Source organism: Bubalus kerabau, chromosome 17, assembly GCF_029407905.1.
Source record: "Bubalus kerabau isolate K-KA32 ecotype Philippines breed swamp buffalo chromosome 17, PCC_UOA_SB_1v2, whole genome shotgun sequence".
NCBI lineage: Eukaryota > Metazoa > Chordata > Mammalia > Artiodactyla > Bovidae > Bubalus > Bubalus kerabau.
Window position 1 is genome coordinate 19836239 of NC_073640.1, and position 21020 is coordinate 19857258.

Sequence of the window (21020 nt, forward strand, 5' to 3'; positions counted from 1 at the left end):
GGATGTATTTTAATTAGGTAATTGTTTTTATTTTATTTTGTACTGTGGCTGTCAAAGCTCGTTCCAGAAATAAGTGTCAACTCCTGTTATTTCCTTACTGTTCACATTTTTGCCTCTTATTATCTTTAATGATATGTTGCAGAAATCTTTTTAACACTCCATTCATCCATTTATATTCTGTAAAAATACTGAATCAGGAAAGCATGGACTGCAGTTGTACCGTCATCACAATTAAAGCAGATGAGTGAGGACTCCCACATCAGCCCATTATGTTATGGGATTTCTACTCTTCTCTTAGAATATCTCATATGTGTGTGATGTGTATGTCAAGTGAGGGCATTACTTCTTGTAGTAAATATTTTAAAAACTAATTTCTTTCTGGTATTTATAGACACATAAAGATGAATATATGTACTCATATTTTCTACTTGCACTTCAGGGGGCTTTTTCAAACATTCCACTTTGATGAGCCCTGGTCTAGACAAAATACAGATGGAGTCACAATTGGACAGTGGCTTCACAGGCATGCACGTTGTTACCCGTTGTATCCTGCGTGTTGCTACATGTATCCTGTGTAGTCAAATACTTTTGAAACCTTTTAAAGAAGTCATAATTATGTGTGAAAATTCTGCAGGTGTTATCCTAATAATGTTCTGTCATTTATTATTGCACAGAGGAGTCTAAGGCTTTTCAGTCTGTAGTGTTGAGTCTTCTGGAATATTTTTTTGGTTACTTCTTTAATTACATTTGCTGAGACCTCTTCTTTAGTTACATCAATTAGGTATGAATTGGATATTGTTATTTTTTTCCATATCTTTCCTCTACATAGCCTTACTGCCTTCATTTTCTATGTTCTGGACATTTTTCTCAGCTTAGTCATTATCACTGATTTAATTTCTATAGTATTTGTGTGTGGCTTCCAGAGTTGACTTTAGTTATTTTACTGTACTTTATTTTTTACTTTTGTTGTGAAAAAATATAACTAACAAAAGTTGAGAAAATAGTATGCTGCTGCTAAGTCGCGTCAGTTGTGTCTGACTCTGCGACCCCATAGATGGCAGCCCACCAGGCTCCCCCGTCCCTGGGATTCTCCAGGCAAGAACACCGGAGTGGGTTGTCATTTCCTTCTCCAATGCATGAAAGTGAAAAGTGAAAGTGAAGTCGCTCAGTCGTGTCTGACTCTTAGTGACCCCATGGACTGCAGCCTACCAGGCTCCTCCATCCATGGGATTTCCCAGGCGAGAGTACTGGAGTGGGGTGCCATTGCCTTCTCCGGAGAAAATAGTATAATTAACCATAAAATTTGTCACTTGCCTTAACAATTGCCATCTCATGGCCAGTGTTGTTGTTTTTTTTGGCTGTGCTGGGTCTTTGTTGTGGCACGCAGGCTCACTTGGGCTCTAGAGTGTGCAGGCCCAGTAATTGCATTGCTTAGTTGCCCCACAGCATGTGGGATCTTAGTTCCTCGACCAGGGATTGAACCTGTGACCCCTGCATTGGATGGCGGACTCTTAACCACTGGATTGCTAGGGAAGTCCCTCATGGCCAATCTTGTGTGTTCCTACCCATTCTCCTTCATCCCATTCTTACTTATTTTGAATCAAATTCCAGACGTCATATCTTTTCATAAATACTTTAGCATCTACCCCTAAAAGATACAGACTTTTAAAAAGTATCACCATACTATTAATATCATACTTAGAGATGATAGTTGCCTCATCATGTATAATATGTGGAGTATATTCCTGGGTTACCTAACAAATATCTGTAGTTCTTCTCTTGCCAGAAACAGTTACTGAAGAACAGTTCTCAGCATACACCCCTTGCCATAGTTTAATCACTGTGCTGACTTCACATCCCTGAGAATACAATGTCATATCACAGCTATTTCCATTCCCAGTCATTCTGCATAAGTAGGAATTATAGTTTGGGGTTTACATAGAGATAACTTTTAATGAGAAGAGAGAAAAAACAGTTCTGGTCATCCTGAAATCTGCTCCTTTTTGTGGGTGAGTTGGGCCATGGAAGCCCTCACTCCAAGGCTTGGGGAAGAAGCAGAGGTTTGATAGCTGAAAAATTCTCACTATAAAATGTGTCACTCCCTGGATTCAACAGTTTACCTTAAGGTTTCATCAGAGTAATGGTTCCTAGAAACGCTTCTTATCTGGCATTCTAATGATCATTATTATTTTTGATGTTGTTCAAACTCTACATTTTTTTTTTGTATTTTCCTGATAAAAGATGGAGGTATGCAAATTGAGCATCACTGATTTTCTCCCCTCCTAACCTAGGTGTCCAGTACACTTTAAAAAGACCTCATTCATAATCCAGAAAACATTGCTTTATTGATTTTTCTACTTTTAAAAAAACTTAGTGTCTTAAAATTTTAAGGGAAAAAAATTATTTCTCTTGGATGGCAACATATCCAACATGTATGTATTAAATTTAATTACAGCCATTAAATGAGAGATTTTTACTTAACTAGCCAGTCAGTTTAACTAAGATTGCCATACATAGATGAGCAATTTTCAGATCATTGGTAGACAGTAATATTACACTTAGCCAGTTTATACTGAACATAATTAGAATTGTCTTTGACTTGACATTGAAGATTATTTTAAGTCTTGTGAAAATATAAATAGTAGAACTCCCTAGGAATCGTATTCTAGATACACACTGAGTTACCAGTAACAATGACTATTTAACAAAATTCAAGAGTTTTCAAGAAAAGGGCTTCGAATTAAGACTAACTTGTGGATACGTTTAAAAATAAGTAAAACTTTAGAAAGGGAATCAGAAGCAAGGAAAAGCTGGTTATATAGTAAAATTGTGATTGATTTAAGTATTTAAGTCATTTTACTTCCTTTTTGACTGTGCATGTTAACCCTGTTTATATCTGTACTAATCCAGTCTAAGCGAAAGTGTTAAGATTTTGAAGTTTAAAACGTGGAAGCCACGTGTTGTCTTCTTTAAAGTCCAGTGTAGGCCTCTCCCCTGTGAGTGCCTACGACTTGGAGCATTTGAACAGTGATCTGAGAAGATATAGTCTCCTTAATATACAGTTATTCAACATTTTAAGAATCTAATTAGTAAATATCTAATTTATTCAATTAAAATATTTTCAAGGGATAGTAATACTTTGCTCATTATAAACAGGAAGATTTTGCTTTTTAAAAAGCCATCAGGAACATTCCCTGGTGGTTCAGTCTTTAGGACTCCGTGTTTCCAACTGCAGAGGGCATGGGTTCAATTCCTGCTCAGGGAACTAGATCCTACTTACCATGATGAGCCAAAAGAAGAAAAACTGTTAAAGACTTTCTGATAATGTTTGAGAAGGAACATACTAATTATTATTTTACCTATTACCTTAGAATTTCAAAATACCATACACATTTACTTTATATTCTCATAGCAGTTAAGAGAGGGTGTGTTACCAGGAGGTAAACTGGTTCTGCGGGATTGGTGACTTATTTGTGGCCACATAGTGAGTCATTAATAGATTTTGAGAACAAAGTTTGAATGGTTAATTTTTGCTTGTTTGTGCATTTATATGTTTAAAAGAATTTTAACACTGAACATGTTTCCCATTTTTAATGTTATCCCATATTTCCCGAACTCTGTATTGAGCAGAAGTATCATCGTGTGTTTTAATTCATAGGGTTTTCTGTTGGAACTACTGCATCTGTTTCAGTGTTTATTGTTCTCCCACAGGTGTTGGATCCTGAACAAAACCACAACTTCACAGATCATTATCTAAATGTTGCCTTTGACCTTTCCCAAGTTCTTTTTATTGCTACTGCCAATACCACTGCTACTATTCCACCTGCCTTGTTGGACAGAATGGAGATCATTCAGGTGCCAGGTACTTGCTTTGTAAACAAAAGTCATTACTTTGTTAAATAAAAGGCTATTTGTTGCTTTTCTGAGCAGAATTCTTTAAAACTGGTCGAGCTGTGGAATTTTGAGTAAAAAATTGATTTGCCAGTGTTGATCAGAAGTTCTGAATCTGGCATATAAACCAGCTTTTATATAGATTCAACATCTATAAAATAAACATGACAGATAAGAGTGTGTTTATGTTCTATACAATATACACTGTATGTTCTGTAACACTTTCAGATTCAACTTAGCATTGAAAACTGATTATTTTTATGGAAAATAAGATATTCTTCTTTGAAGCAGTTTCTAAAATTATAGATAAAATAATTTACTTTTTCAAAGTATATGTCTAAAAACCAAAAATAGATCTCATTGTTAGTGTAGCTTCCTATCAGATTTGGAAGTTTTTACTATCTCTTAGAAAATCTAATCATTTATTCTCATTAGGAAGTAGATCCTAAAACTTCTCTTTATTACATCTGGCCTCATTTTTATATAAAATTACAGAGTGCTTTCAAATTCTTCTTTTTAGTTGAATCTGTCAAGTACTTATATATATATATATATATATTTTAACCATGCCTTCTTCACAGGACTGTGTTTTTTAAAAAGTCCTTTAGTTGTGTGTGTGTTCAGTCGCTCAGTCACGTCACTTTTTGTGGCCCCATGGACTGTAGCCCACCAGGCTCCTTTGCCCATGGAATTTTCCAGGCAGGAATACTGGAGTGGGGTGCTGTTTCCTACTCCAGGGGATCTTCCTGACCCAGTGATAGAACCCGTGTCTCTGTGTTTCCTGCTTTGGCAGGTGGATTCTTTTCCACTGTTGCCGCCTGTGAAGCCCCTTTTAGTTACTAACACTAAATAAATCCCAGTGTTTTCACCTTATTTAAATTGTCCAGAATTACTTCTCCCTAGAAAAGATCAAATGTCAGTGGGTATCTTTTAAAATAAAAATAGATAAAAATAAATATAATCTGAATATATATTTCATATTAAACTGAAATATATTTTTACTCTCAAGTAAATGATAATTCGATTTCTTAGTTATCTGTGAGCCCTACAGGATCCTGTAGTTTTAAAATATGGTGGAGTATTTTAAAATTGCTTTGTGCTTATTTATAAGACTAAAATAAATAAGTAATGAGACCCAGTTGCATGGAAACTCCAAATTAAGGCAGAAATCCATAAGATATATTAACATATTCACGAAGTGAGATAATCAGGGCAGCTGCTGCAGAGGTGGACACTGATGCCACCTTCTTCTCAGGTTTGGTTATCTTATCTTTTAGCTCTTCTGGTGGTTTTTAATCTCCTTTTTATACCAAAAGATAGATTCCTGTCCATTCATCTTTTTAATTTTTGCTTGTTAAATGGAACGGGGGCAATCATTATAGGGGACACTCATCTTACAGGACTTAAAGAGAAAGTAAATTGTTACTTATTGAGACTTTTAAGTAGATAAGACCATAAAGTATTTTAAATATATAAATTATCGGTGTAATTCCAACATGTAAGGAAAAAACTCTTATAGGGACGTCTTAGTTTCTGTTTTCTTTGTAGCTAAAATTTACAATTGGACTTCTGGAAATAGCCCCTTTGCAGTTCTTCCCTTGAAGTCTTAATAGAAGCCTCTGTTGTTACTAAGTTTTTTTCAATTACGCAGCAAATTATGCTAAAGAAAAAGGATGGCTTTATTTTCCTTTTAAATAATAAAATAAAACTTGCATTTAAATTGAGATTTAAATTAAATCTTTATCTTAATGAAAGTGAGATTTTTTTTCTCTTTAAGAAAGATACCATTTTATTTATTTATTTATTTATTTTTACCTCTAAGTTGATTTATTTTCTTTTTTTTTTTAATTTTATTTTATTTTTTAACTTTACAATATTGTATTGGTTTACTGAAAGAGAAACTCCCCAGGTCAGTAGGTGCCCAATATGCTACTGGAGATCAGTGGAGAAATAACTCCAGAAAGAATGAAGGGATGGAGCCAAAGCAAAAAGAATACCCAGCTGTGGATGTGACTGGTGATAGAAGCAAGGTCCGATGCTGTAAAGAACAATATTGCATAGGGACCTGGAATGTCAGGTCCTTGAATCAAGGCAAATTGGAAGTGGTCAAACAAGAGATGGCAAGAGTGCATGTCGACATTCTAGGAATCAGTGAACTGAAATGGACTGGAATGGGTGAATTTAACTCAGATGACCATTATATCTACTACTGCAGGCAGGAATCCCTCAGAAGAAATGGAGTGGCCATCATGGTCAACAAAAGAGTCCGAAATGCAGTACTTGGATGCAATCTCAAAAACGACAGAATGATCTCTGTTAATTTCCAAGGCACACCATTCAATATCACAGTAATCCAAGTCTATGCGCCAACCAGTAACGCTGAAGAAGCTGAAGTTGAACGGTTCTATGAAGACCTACAAGACCTTTTAGAACTAACACCCAAAAAAGATGTCCTTTTCATTATAGGAGACTGGAATGCAAAAGTAGGAAGTCAAGAAACACCTGGAGTAACAGGCAAATTTGGCCTTGGAATACAGAATGAAGCAGCGCAAAGACTAATAGAGTTTTGCCAAGAAAATGCACTGGTCATAGCAAACACCCTCTTCCAACAACACAAGAGAAGACTCTATACATGGACATCACCAGATGGTCAACACCGAAATCAGATTGATTATATTCCTTGCAGCCAAAGATGGAGAAGCTCTATACAGTCAGCAAAAACAAGACCGGGAGCTGACTGTGGCTCAGACCATGAACTCCTTATTGCCAAATTCAGACTGACATTAAAGAAAGTAGGGAAAACCACTAGACCATTCAGGTATGACCTAAATCAAATCCCTTATGATTATACAGTGGAAGTGACAAATAGATTTAAGGGCCTAGATCTGATAGATAGAGTGCCTGATGAGCTATGGAATGAGGTTCGTGACATTGTACAGGAGACAGGGATCAAGACCATCCCCATGGAAAAGAAGTGCAAAAAACCAAAATGGCTGTCTGGGGAGGCCTTACAAATAGCTGTGAAAAGAAGAGAAGCAAAAAGCAAAGGAGAAAAGGAAAGATACAAACATCTGAATGCAGAGTTCCAAAGAATAGCAAGAAGAGATAAGAAAGCCTTCCTCAACGATCAATGCAAAGAAATAGAGGAAAACAACAGAATGGGAAAGACTAGGGATCTCTTCAATAAAATCAGAGATACCAAAGGAACATTTCATGCAAAGATGGGCTTGATAAAGGACAGAAATGGTATGGACCTAACAGAAGCAGAATATATTAAGAAGAGATGGCAAGAATACACAGAAGAACTGTACAAAAAAGAGCTTCACGACCCAGATGATCACGATGGTGTGATCACTGACCTAGAGCCGGACATCCTGGAATGTGAAGTCAAGTGGGCCTTAGAAAGCATCACTAAGAACAAAGCTAGTGGAGGTGATGGAATTCCAGTTGAGCTATTACAAATCCTGAAAGATGACGCTGTGAAAGTGCTGCACTCAATATGCCAGCAAATTTGGAAAACTCAGCACTGGCCACAGGACTGGAAAAGGCCAGTTTTCATTCCAATCCCAAAGAAAGGCAATGCCAAAGAATGTTCAAACTACTGCACAATTGCACTCATCTCACACGCTAGTAAAGTAATGCTCAAAATTCTCCAAGCCAGGCTTCAGCAATATGTGAACCGTGAACTTCCTGATGTTCAAGCTGGTTTTAGAAAAGGCAGAGGAACCAGAGATCAAATTGCCAACATCCACTGGATCATGGAAAAAGCAAGAGAGTTCCAGAAAAACATCTATTTCTGCTTTATTGACTATGCCAAAGCCTTTGAGTGTGTGGATCACAATAAACTGTGGAAAATTCTGAAAGAGATGGGAATACCAGACCACCTGATCTGCCTCTTGAGAAATTTGTATGCAGGTCAGGAAGCAACAGTTAGAACTGGACATGGAACAATAGACTAGTTCCAAATAGGAAAAGGAATTCGTCAAGGCTGTATATTGTCACCCTGTTTATTTAACTTCTATGCAGAGTACATCATGAGAAACGCTGGACTGGAAGAAGCCAAAGCTGGAATCAAGATTTTTGGGAGAAATATCAATAACCTCAGATATGCAGATGACACCACCCTTGTGGCAGAAAGTGAAGAGGAACTCAAAAGCCTCTTGATGAAAGTGAAAGTGGAGAGTGAAGAAGTTGGCTTAAAGCTCAACATTCAGAAGACGAAGATCATGGCATCCGGTCCCATCACTTCATGGGAAATAGATGGGGAAACAGTGGAAACAGTGTCAGACTTTCTTTTTTGGGGCTCCAAAATCACTACAGATGGTGACTGCAGCCATGAAATTAAAAGACGCTTATTCCTTGGAAGGAAAGTTATGACCAACCCAGATAGCATATTCAAAAGCAGAGACATTACTTTGCCAACAAAGGTTCGTGTAGCCAAGGCTATGGTTTTTCCTGTAGTCATGTATGGATGTGAGAGTTGGACTGTGAAGAAGGCTGAGCGCCGAAGAATTGATGCTTTTGAACTGTGGTGTTGGATAAGACTCTTGAGAGTCCCTTGGACTGCAAGGAGATCCAACCAGTCCATTCTGAAGGAGATCAGCCCTGGGATATCTTTGGAAGGAATGATGCTAAAGCTGAAACTCCAGTACTTTGGCCACCTCATGCGAAGAGTTGACTCATTGGAGAAGACTCTGATGCTGGGAGGGATTGGGGGCAGGAGGAGAAGGGGACGACAGAGGATGAGATGGCTGGATGACTCGATGGATGTGAGTCTGGGTGAACTCCGGGAGTTGGTGATGGACAGGGAGGCCTGGTGTGCTGCGATTCATGGGGTTGCAAAGAGTCGGAACTGACTGAGCGACTGATGTGATCTGATTGGTTTTGCCATATATCAAAATGAATCCACCACAGGTATACACGTGAGAGATGCCATTTTAACAAAAGACTTTCAAACACTGTGCTTATTTAGTAAGTGCCTGTTTTGTTTGTGAAAAAGTTGGAAATTTTAACAGTTACTGATTGGCAATTAGATTTTATTCTAGTCTTAGTCGAAGTCATACTTAAATCCATTCTAAATCCAAGACCCATTGCACCTGTGTTGGATTTATTAATGAAGCCTGGGACTATGGAAGCCAAGTGAATAATCATAAAGCACGATGACTTCTTTTCCAGGGTATACACAAGAGGAGAAGATAGAGATTGCCCACAGGCACTTGATCCCTAAGCAGCTGGAACAGCATGGGTTGACTCCTCAGCAGATTCAGATCCCTCAGGTTACTACTCTTGACATCATCACCAGGTTAGTCAGCCATCCTGGGGCTTCAGTAATGTTCAGATCTGAAAAGGAGATTCCTATTTCACTGGCAACTCACAGCATCCATTTCCCTCTCCAGCAGATTCCCAGCAAGCATTTCCATAACTGTTGATTTACACAGGGCTCTGTATTAGGCAGAAAGTCACAGGGAAAGCCTTTAGAGTATCTTCATAGCTAACTAAGGACTTTAGTGGAGCCAGAATCTCAGCTTTTCTACAGTAGCGATGTAAGGGATTAGTTTGATAAATTTACAGCCAAATACATAGAGAATACCAAGACACCTTTTTATATCCCAGAACCTTGAAAGTTGAAGTCTCCTAAGAAGTGAGATGGTCCTTTCAGACGTCTGTTATAAGTTGTTCAGATTTTCTTTTCCTCTCTTTGAGAGATTTTTTAAAATCCTTAGTGTTTTTATCTTTGGAATTAACGCCAGAACAACAGAGAAGGTATTTTCCCAAGTTAGCTACCAAGTGGTTAAGCCTGTAGCAAGCAGCACATAAATTATCTGAGTTGAGTACTGCTGAGTCTAATTTATGGATTGTATGTTTGAATGGAAAATGTATCCTGTTGAGAATTTCTATCTACAATAGCCTCTCACAGTTTTCCTGGCTCAGCATTGCAGGTCTGTTGCATCATCTGGCAAATAGTGTCAGGCTGCCAGGACTCCTCATGCAGCCCCAGCCCAGTAACCGCAGTTTTTTCAAGAGAAGTGAAGTCTCCCTCTGTTTTTTGTTTTTTGTTTTTTTTCCTCCCTCTGTTTTGAACTTTGACTTAGAGCTTGGCTAGTCGGACTGCTTTTTGATCTAATCCAGCCTTCTTATGAAAGTCTATTTGGAAGTCTGTTTAAATTTACTTATGAAACAGTAAGACTCAATCTGACCTGGGAGTTCCTTTTCTTAACTTGTGATTTACTATGTGGATAATGCCAGGGGAAATAAAGTAGGTGATTTCTGGGCCAGAGTCTTCCAAAAATATCATTATTCCAGATAATACGCCTGATGTTTCTGGGTAACTTTTCAACAAGTAACTTACTTAACCTTTTTTGATTGCTTCCCCATCTGTAAAATATGAATATAGAGAAAAATATCCATTCATAGCTTATCTGGATATAAATACTAATGACTCAAAGAGTAATCACTATTTGTATTTGCCAGTTGTTGCCTGGAGAACTATTTCTTTTTTATATACTTGTTAGCTCAAAACATCAGCTGTTAAAAGCTGTGAACATTAGGAAATTTCTCTGAGCAATTTTATTATTCATAGATACAGCACAGGTATTTACTACTACAGGCAAGTTTTGGGTAGGTAATGAGTTACCCAAATTAGGACATAGTTTTTTCATTTTTTTCCTGTGTTGTAGTCATAGACCCGTAGTGTTTAGGAGGAGTGGAAGGAGTCTTAGTAGTCATCTAGTTTTCTTCTTCAGGCTAAATATTCCTATTCTCCTTACCATTCCTCTTGACCCACTTTCAAGACTTTTCACCTTGCCAATTAGTCTTCTTCTGAATGATTCCTCTGATATCAGTGGTTCTTTTAAAATAAACACCCAGAGTAGAACTCAGTATGTCTGATGTAGCCTAAACAGTTCATAGTATAAGAAGACCACTGTGGGGAAGGAAATGGCAACCCACTCCAGTATTCTTGCCTGGGAAATCCCATGGACAGAGGAGCCTGGCAGGCCATGGGATCACAAAGAGTTGGACATGACTTAGCAGCTAAACAGTGATAAGGAATTAAAAAAAAAAGACCACTAGTCTTATTCTATTATTATTTTATGACTGTATCTCAGAGTCTTAGCTTTTTTAGGTTATCTTCTTGCCTCTTGTAAATATAGTTACTGACACCTTAGTTCTTTTTCATATGAATTTCTTACTCACTTGATCTGTCTCATTCCATATTTATAGGGTTGAATTTTTTAAAGCCCAAATGTAGAAGTTTACAATTATATATTTTTTAATATCCATGTTAGTTTCAGCTACCATTGCAGCAAATTGATCTTTTTTTTTCATCTTGATTATCATCCAGTGCATTAGTTTTATGTCCTCTGAAAATTAGCAGCTTCATGATCATTTAGTTGTGGGTGGGAAACATTAACCAATTCTTACTTGACATTGGTGCTTCTTCCTCTTTTGGTTTAAAAATGCTAAACCAAACCAGTGGTTGATAATGTCTACTTTCCTCTAGTCGAGGTTAATATTATACTGTCTGCCTTAGTTCCTAGCCAGTTATTGTTCTAAACACCTAAAAAAAATATCTCGTTGATGATGTCCTTATTATTTTTGGCAAGCTCCAGTTCATTCTGAACTTCCTGGTCCCATGTCTGCTTGTTCACGCCATCCTTCTGAAAGCATCCTCAGGCCTTTCTCTTGTATCTTTTGTCCAGACCTTTTCGTCTGAGCTCATCAAATAGCTGTCTAGGAAGCTACGCTGGGTTTTTGTTTTTACATGTTGGTTTATTTTTAAGGTGCCTCCCTATTTTCTTTCTTACTGAAATTACATGCATGTGTATAATATGGACTTTATTCCTGTATCCTTCTATTCCTTTGATTGAAATAAACTTTTTACTTTATAGAGTGTTTAGCCAAGAATTTTGTCTTTTTTCAGAACTTAAAAAATCTGCCTTCCCAGAGTCTTGACTGTGTGTTTGGCTGCCTATTGAGATGCAGTTTTTCAGATAAAACTGCATTCTGTAGCTGACGTTGTATGTTCAAACTCACCCAAAGCTGGGTGCCAAAATTGATTGTACTGTATAAAGGATTATGAAGTGGCTTATGGAATTTGAGTCCAACATGGAAGTTTTTTAAGACAGCTCTGCTTAACCACATCTAGAACCTTTTCCACTGAATCACACTGCTTGCATCATTAGCATATTTCTTTCTTTAGAAGGTCTCTACAATGAAAATACACCGAATGGGGTAATTAGCACAGTTTCAGGTAAAGACTCCATTCTCTGTCTCAAATTATTTTTTGCTTTAGTTAGGAAAAAAATCTATTTTTCTGATTCTTTCAGCAGTATTTCATATGTAATAAATTTGTCAGAATTTTCTTAAATCAACAAATTGTAAGAAAGCTTTTATACATATCAAAGAGTAAATGATATTTTATATGCCGCAAAATTTACTTTGGTGCTGTAAATTGAAGAGCCAATAATTCATTTTTAAGTATAGGGTAATAGTTCAAGATACTCTATATAAAAGGAAAAGTTGTAGCTGGAATTACTTCTAAATATTTTAAGAAATAAGAATAGTGAGGAATTTTTAAAGATGAGGCTGTTAATACTCAAGAAACTGTAATAAACTTTTAAATGTATGCTTCCTTTGGTATAGTTGTTAATTGCATTAATTCTGCTTTTACAGGTGATGTTTAGCCAAAATTAAAATATTTTTCCTTTGATGACAGGTACACCAGAGAGGCAGGGGTCCGCTCATTGGACAGGAAGCTGGGGGCCATTTGCCGAGCTGTTGCTGTGAAGGTGGCTGAGGGGCAGCACAGAGAAGCCAAGTTGGACCGTCCTGACATGGCTGAGGGAGAAGGTTGGTGACCTTGATCTGGCGCCCGCAGGCTCGGTGGCTGGAAGTGAATGGAAACAAAGCTGGATGTGGAGGGATGGCGTGGGGTGGTCCTTGGAGCGATGGCACGTACTCCTCCGCTGGTAAAGGCATCAGTGTGTAAGTTAAACCTAATGGTTGCTGTATCAAGAGGATTCTTTTCTACAAAGAATGCAGAGTTTTGGCAGGAATAATAACTTAGTATTAATGCCTTAGGGATATATTTCTCGAGCTTGTAATGATGGTACACTTTATGTTTGGCTTCTGGTGTTCACTTGTTTCTTTCTGATCCAGATTGTTAAGTCTTTCAGTATTTACAGCATAGAAAGTTCCTATAGCGGTTAAGAAAAAAAAATCTTAGTTGTCCAAATACTGCAAGGGCAGATATTTATTCTCTGGAATGGCTTCATGTGTCATCATTTGTTTTTCTCACACATTTTCTTTGATAGGTACACAATTAAGATATAATTTAAATTATTTTTTGTTAGAAAAATAATTGTGGAGGTGGTGACAAGGAAAAAAAGGGAAGCGGTCTATTCCTCGAATTAATGAAATATGGATATTTAAGTTAAAATGTTTTAACTTCTTACCACAGACCGTGCTGCTGCATGATTGCCAAAATTTGCTTTAACAAACATGACTTGAATAGAGAATCTCTTTATTCTTTCATAGTAAAGAGATTTATTAGATGTCCTACCATTTCCATAGCTCTTTCTAGACAGAAGTTTGATGAATATGGCTGAAGAACCATAATTTGTGATAAGCTCAGTGGAATAGAGTTAGTAAAGCATCATTCCTGCTTTTCCTTCTATTGCTAAACACAGTGCCTTTAACAGCAATATCATCCAAAGAGTTGTTCATTTGCTAAGTTGTGTCTGACTCTGTGACCCCATGAACTGCAGCACGCCAGACTTCCCTGTCCTTCACTGTCTCCTGGAGTTTTCTCAAACTCATGTCCATTGAGTAGGTGATGCCATCCAACAAATAGACTTTCCCAAATCCTCCTCTTCCTCATATGTGCTTCATCCCAGCTTGCACTGTGCCTAGAACCTTGCTGGTTCATTTCTCCCAAAAGTAAAGCTGCCACCTTTTGTTGGTAAGGGATAGTGCCCTTGTTATGTAGAGTAGGAATAGGGATCTTAACCTGTAATTGTTTCTTGTTGTTGTTTAGTTACTAAGTCGTGTCCGACTCTTTTGTGCTGCCATGAACTGTAGCCTGCCAGGCTCCTCCGCTCGTGAGATTTCCCAGTCAACAATGCTGGAGCAGGGATACATCTCCTTCTCCAGGGATTCTTCCCAACCCAGGGATTGAACTCGAATCTGCACTGCAGGCAGTCTTTCTCACTAAGACCACTGAGCCACCTGGGAAATCAGTTATTTCTTACACAGTTTTAAAAATGTTTTGTCTTTAGTCCCACATCTCACCCATATTTTCAGGGATACCTCAAATTCCTGAGCCTTTGTAGGATTTTGTGGATAACCACCCCACACCCCCACCTACCTCCTTCACAGACATTGAAGTTTCTACTTTTTCTAGCCTGCCAGATGTTTATTACTTCTTGCCCATCTACTTGCTGTTACCCAAAATGTTGTCAGCATCTCTTGTCTTTTTTCTTTTTGTGGGTTTATCCTTTTTTTTTATCCCTTACTTGTCATTTTAATAGGATTTGGTTGGGGGGAGTTTAAAGATAAACACATGTTCAGAAGATTCTCAGAAATCTGAATTTTTGAAAAGAACTCTAGGTGATTGATAGCCTGTCAAGAATGGCATCACTGGCAGCCGACAGTGACAGTGGAGAGCTGAGATAGTTTTCTCTTTTTTCCCTTCCTGAATATAATGCCTAAATCCTCCTGAGTTTCCCTTTCTAATTCTTAGAACATTCTCTTTTGCTGTGGCCTCCAGCACCTGAGCCTATGTCCTTTTATTCTTGTTTGTGATATAATAGAAAGGCAGAGAGTTAAGTGAGTTTATCTACTTAACACAATTGGAAAATTGTGTTTAGGATTTTGATGGTTTCTTTTGGAACTTATAATAATAAATTCAGAAGTATGTATTAATTTTTTTAATTTATTTTTAATTGGAGGATACTTGCTTTACATGTTGTGTTGGTTTCTCCTGTACAACAATGGGGACTTGATGTTTAAAGAAGCTTTTCATAGTTACACAATGCTTATTATATCTATTAGCATATTTCTAATAATGTCTGTGATCATATTAGCTTTTTAAAAATAACCTAGAAATATTCAAGAACTTATTCAAACTGCTTGTGAACCATGTGAGAACATACAGTGTTTCATGGTAACATTTATTTGTTTTTTTTTTTTTTTAATCAGTGATTCACAGACAGAACAAATCCTAAATGATACATAGTTAAGTAAATCTGGGTTAAGATACTACCAAGGACACCCATAGTGTGAAAGTGAAAGTTGCTCAGTCGTGTCCAATTGAATAATTAGGATAAGGACTTTCTCTTGAGACGACGATTTTGATTGTATTTCTTATTAGGAGATACGAGACTCCAAGCTGGGTCTTACGTTGTGACTTTCCTCCAGATTTTAGTAAAATAATTATAAGATATTCTAAATTGATGTTTATGACCTTAACCAAGCCAAAAGAAAATTTTCTGTCAAAAAAAAATCTCTTTCAGGTTTTCATGTCAGGTTTTCAAGTTCAAATGGAGCTAGCTTAGTAACTGAAAGTTTCTCATTAAGAAATTGAATTATTTAAAATTAGAGTATAAAATTGTTTTATATAAAATTAGAGTATAAAGTTGTTTTAGAAATTTCGAGTAATTCAGTGAGGGAGTTATTTTTAATGTTAAAAATATTGCTGGTGTTAGAGTTACTGCCAGGAAGAAAAGTAATTTCAGGCCACAAGCTTTAAAAACAGGCAGAAACCTCCAGCATATCGAACAAACTTTCTGGAGTAGGCCCAGAAATACTGGTCTGTGAACAGTTGTCTTTGTATTTGTGAGGTCTTAACTGGCAGTTAAACAGAACAAATAATAGAATTTAAAAGGCAAGTGAGATTCCAAATTGATTTGTATTAGTGGAGGAATATTTATGATGTCGGTCACTTACCTATAAAGTATGGGAATTATTTCACGAGAGCAGCACTGCCTGTGTTTTTTGGTATGTTACTAGTGTATTCTAAATTGCCCTTTTCCTTTCTGCGATATTAGTTGGATCGAAAGATAAAAGTTTGTGGTTACAGTTTTATTCTACTTTTGCCTGCCTTTTAGCCTAGGACACAGATATCCCATGTATTCAGTTTTGCAGTTTGGAGGTTTCTCTGTAAAGGTCCATTTGTTAGCTTAGGTCTATTTGTTGAAATACTCTTTTACCATATATGTTCATTTAATACCTATAAGATTTTCTTCCTCAAAAATTATCTCCAGCTAAGGATTCAAGTTATAACCAATGCTTATGAAGTTTCTCAGAATATGGAGCATTCTAAATTTTTTTTGGAAAGTGTGGTATTTATTGGAGAAGCGACATTAAACTTAATGTGCCTCAAGATGTTAGTTTCTTAACTATTCTCAGAGAAGTCATCTGAAAAATTGATTAGATGAAAAAAAAGACAGATGAAATGAACAGATTTAACAGGAGGTGTGTTAGATGTTGTTATGGATAAACTTTAAAATGTCACTTCAGGCAGTATGTATGTGGTTATGTTATGGAGATCTCAGATAAACACATAAAGGAAAAATGAATTAAACTAGCTGACTTACGGTAAGTAGATGGGTACTTTGGGCCTGAGATGAAATTTCCAGTGTTGGCATCATACTTGGTTTCAAGAATGACTATATCTCAGTTGGTCTTGATGCCTAGTAGTGTAAATCCTCCAGCTTTGTTTTTCTTCAAGATTGCTTTGGCTATTGTATGTAGGTTCATCAAATATCTGGATTAATTTTAGAATCAGCTTGGTGACTCTGTACCAGTAAATCACTAAATAAATGACACCTTTTTTTAAAATTTATTTATTTTAATTGGAGGCTAAATAACACCTTCTGATATTTTGATTGTGATTGCATCTATAAATCAGTTTGGGGAGAATTGATAATTTGATATTAGCAAGTCTTCTAATTCATGATTAGCTTCATTTATTTAAGTCTTAATAAATGTTTTTAAGTGTTTTAATAGTTGTAGTGGTGAGCTTTTGCATATTTTTTCTTTAGATATATTCCTAGTTAATTGATCTTGTTTGTATGTGTTATGTGTGTATATTATTGTAGATAATATTTTTAATTTTCTAATTCTTATGGTTACTCTATGAGAATACTATATTGACTTGTATCCAGCAGACTTGCCAAATTGAAACACTGATTTTTTTTAATTTTCACTCAGTCGTGTCCGACTCTTTGCAACCCCATGGACTGTAGCCCACCAGACTCTTCTGTCCATGGGGATTCTCCAGGCAAAGATGCTAGAGTGGGTTGCCATGCCCTCCTCCAGGGGACCGTCCCAACTCAGGGATCTAACCCAGGTATCCCGCAATACAGGCAGATTCTTTACCGTCTGAGCCACCAGGGAAGCCCTACATATACCATCAGCTATCACAAATGCAAATAATGTCCGTTTTTACTTTTTCTTTTCTGATCATTATAGCTTTTATTTCAGTTCTTTCCTAGTGAACTAGTAGGGACCTCTAGGAGAACGTTGAAAAGAAATGGTGGTGCTACATGGAACCTTCTCCAGGATAGATCACATCCTGGGCCATAAAGCTAGCCTTGGTAAATTCAAAAAAATAGAAATCATTCCAAGCATCTTTTCTGACCACAATGCAGTAAGATTAGATCTCAATTACAGGAGAAAAACTATTAAAAAATCCAACATATGGAGGCTGAACAACACGCTGCTGAATAACCAACAAATCACAGAAGAAATCAAAAAAGAAATCAAAATTTGCATAGAAACGAATGAAAATGAAAACACAACAACCCAAAACCTGTGGGACACGGTAAAAGCAGTCCTAAGGGGAAAGTTCATAGCAATACAGGCACACCTCAAGAAACAAGAAAAAAGTCAAATAAATAACCTAACTCTACACCTAAAGCAACTAGAAAAGGAAGAAATGAAGAACCCCAGGGTTAGTAGAAGGAAAGAAATCTTAAAAATTAGAGCAGAAATAAATGCAAAAGAAACAAAAGAGACCATAGCAAAAATCAACAAAACCAAAAGCTGGTTCTTTGAAAGGATAAATAAAATTGACAAACCATTAGCCAGACTCATCAAGAAACAAAGGGAGAAAAATCAAATCAATAAAATTAGAAATGAAAATGGAGAGATCACAACAGACAACACAGAAATACAAAGGATCATAAGAGACTACTATCAACAATTATATGCCAATAAAATGGACAACGTGGAAGAAATGGACAAATTCTTAGAAAAGTACAACTTTCCAAAACTCGATCAGGAAGAAATAGAAAATCTTAACAGACCCATCACAAGCACGGAAATTGAAACTGTAATCAAAAATCTTCCAGCAAACAAAAGCCCAGGTCCAGACGGCTTCACAGCTGAATTCTACCAAAAATTTAGAGAAGAGCTAACACCTATCCTGCTCAAACTCTTCCAGAAAATTGCAGAGGATGGTAAACTTCCAAACTCATTCTATGAGGCCACCATCACCCTAATACCAAAACCTGACAAAGATCCCACAAAAAAAGAAAACTACAGGCCAATATCACTGATGAACATAGATGCAAAAATCCTTAACAAAATTCTAGCAATCAGAATCCAACAACACATTAAAAAGATCATACACCATGACCAAGTGGGCTTTATCCCAGGGATGCAAGGATTCTTCAATATCCGCAAATCAATCAATGTAATACACCACATTAACAAATTGAAAAATAAAAACCATATGATTATCTCAATAGATGCAGAGAAAGCCTTTGACAAAATTCAACATCCATTTATGATCAAAACTCTCCAGAAAGCAGGAATAGAAGGAACCTACCTCAACATAATCAAAGCTATATATGACAAACCCACAGCAAACATTATCCTCAATGGTGAAAAATTGAAAGCATTTCCTCTAAAGTCAGGAACAAGACAAGGGTGCCCACTTTCACCATTACTATTCAACATAGTTTTGGAAGTTTTGGCCACAGCAATCAGAGCAGAAAAAGAAATAAAAGGAATCCAAATTGGAAAAGAAGAAGTAAAGCTCTCACTGTTTGCAGATGACATGATCCTCTACATAGAAAACCCTAAAGACTCCACCAGAAAATTACTAGAACTAATCAATGACTATAGTAAAGTTGCAGGATATAAAATCAACACACAGAAATCCCTTGCATTCCTATACACTAATAATGAGAAAACAGAAAGAGAAATTAAGGAAACAATTCCATTCACCATTGCAACGGAAAGAATAAAATACTTAGGAATATATCTACCTAAAGAATCTAAAGACCTATATATAGAAAACTATAAAACACTGGTGAAAGAAATCAAAGAGGACACTAACAGATGGAGAAATATACCATGTTCATGGATTGGAAGAATCAATGTAGTGAAAATGAGTATACTACCCAAAGCAATCTATAGATTCAATGCAATCCCTATCAAGCTACCAACAGCATTCTTCAGAGAGCTAGAACAAATAATTTCACAATTTGTATGGAAAAACAAAAAACCTCGAATAGCCAAAGCGATCTTGAGAAAGAAGAATGGAACTGGAGGAATCAACCTACCTGACTTCAGGCTCTACTACAAAGCCACAGTTATCAAGACAGTATGGTACTGGCACAAAGACAGAAATATAGATCAATGGAACAAAATAGAAAGCCCAGAGATAAATCCACGCACATATGGACACCTTATCTTCGACAAAGGAGGCAAGAATATACAATGGATTAAAGACAATCTCTTTAACAAGTGGTGCTGGGAACTCTGGTCAACCACTTGTAAAAGAATGAAACTAGAACACTTTCTAACACCATACACAAAAATAAACTCAAAATGGATTAAAGATCTAAACGTAAGACCAGAAACTATAAAACTCCTAGAGGAGAACATAGGCAAAACACTCTCTGACATACATCACAGCAGGATCCTCTATGACCCACCTCCCAGAATATTGGAAATAAAAGCAAAAATAAACAAATGGGACCTAATTAACCTTAAAAGCTTCTGCACATCAAAGGAAACTATTAGCAAGGTGAAAAGACAGCCTTCAGAATGGGAGAAGATAATAGCAAATGAAGCAACTGACAAACAACTAATCTCGAGAATATACAAGCAACTCCTACAGCTCAACTCCAGAAAAATAAATGACCCAATCAAAAAATGGGCCAAAGAACTAAATAGACATTTCTCCAAAGAAGACATAAAGATGGCTAACAAACACATGAAAAGATGCTCAACATCACTCATTATCAGAGAAATGCAAATCAAAACCACTATGAGGTACCATTTCACACCAGTCAGAATGGCTGCAATCCAAAAGTCTACAAGTAATAAATGCTGGAGAGGGTGTGGAGAAAAGGGAACCCTCTTACACTGTTGGTGGGAATGCAAACTAGTACAGCCACTATGGAGAACAGTGTGGAGATTCCTTAAAAAACTGGAAATAGACATGCCTTATGATCCAGCAATCCCACTGCTGGGCATACACACTGAGAAAACCAGAAGGGAAAGAGACACGAGTACCCCAATGTTCATCGCAGCACTGTTTATAATAGCCAGGACATGGAAGCAACCTAGATGTCCATCAGCAGATGAATGGATAAGAAAGCTGTGGTACATATACACAATGGAGTATTATTCAGCCATTAAAAAGAATACATTTGAATCAGTTCTAATGAGGTGGATGAAACTGGAGCCTATTATACAGAGTGAAGTAAGCCAGAAAGAAAAACACCAATACAGTATACTAACGCATATATATGGAATTTAGAAAGATGGTAACAATAACCCTGTGTACGAGACAGCAAAAGAGACACTGATGTATAGAACAGTCTTATGGACTCTGTGGGAGAGGGAGAGGGTGGGAAGATTTGGGAGAATGGCATTGAAACATGTAAATATCATGTATGAAATGAGTTGCCAGTCCAGGTTCGATGCACGATACTGGATGCTTGGGGCTGGTGCACTGGGACGACCCAGAGGGATGGAATGGGGAGGGAGGAGGGAGGAGGGTTCAGGATGGGGAACACATGTATACCTGTGGCGGATTCATTTTGATATTTGGCAAATCTAATACAGTTATGTAAAGTTTAAAAATAAAATAAAATTAAAAAAAAAAAAAA

The 21020-nt window shown here is 36.9% G+C and overlaps 1 protein-coding gene across 1 annotated transcript in view; it reads left to right on the forward strand.

Annotated features, from left to right (window-relative positions):
* Positions 1 to 21020, forward strand: part of LONP2 (lon peptidase 2, peroxisomal) — an 88038-nt gene that overhangs the window by 38450 nt on the left and 28568 nt on the right. Inside the window, exons 9-11 of the mRNA XM_055553129.1 lie at positions 3712 to 3862; positions 9067 to 9193; positions 12608 to 12741. Coding sequence (XP_055409104.1) covers positions 3712 to 3862; positions 9067 to 9193; positions 12608 to 12741 — 412 coding nt within the window. The remainder of the gene's footprint in view (positions 1 to 3711; positions 3863 to 9066; positions 9194 to 12607; positions 12742 to 21020) is intronic.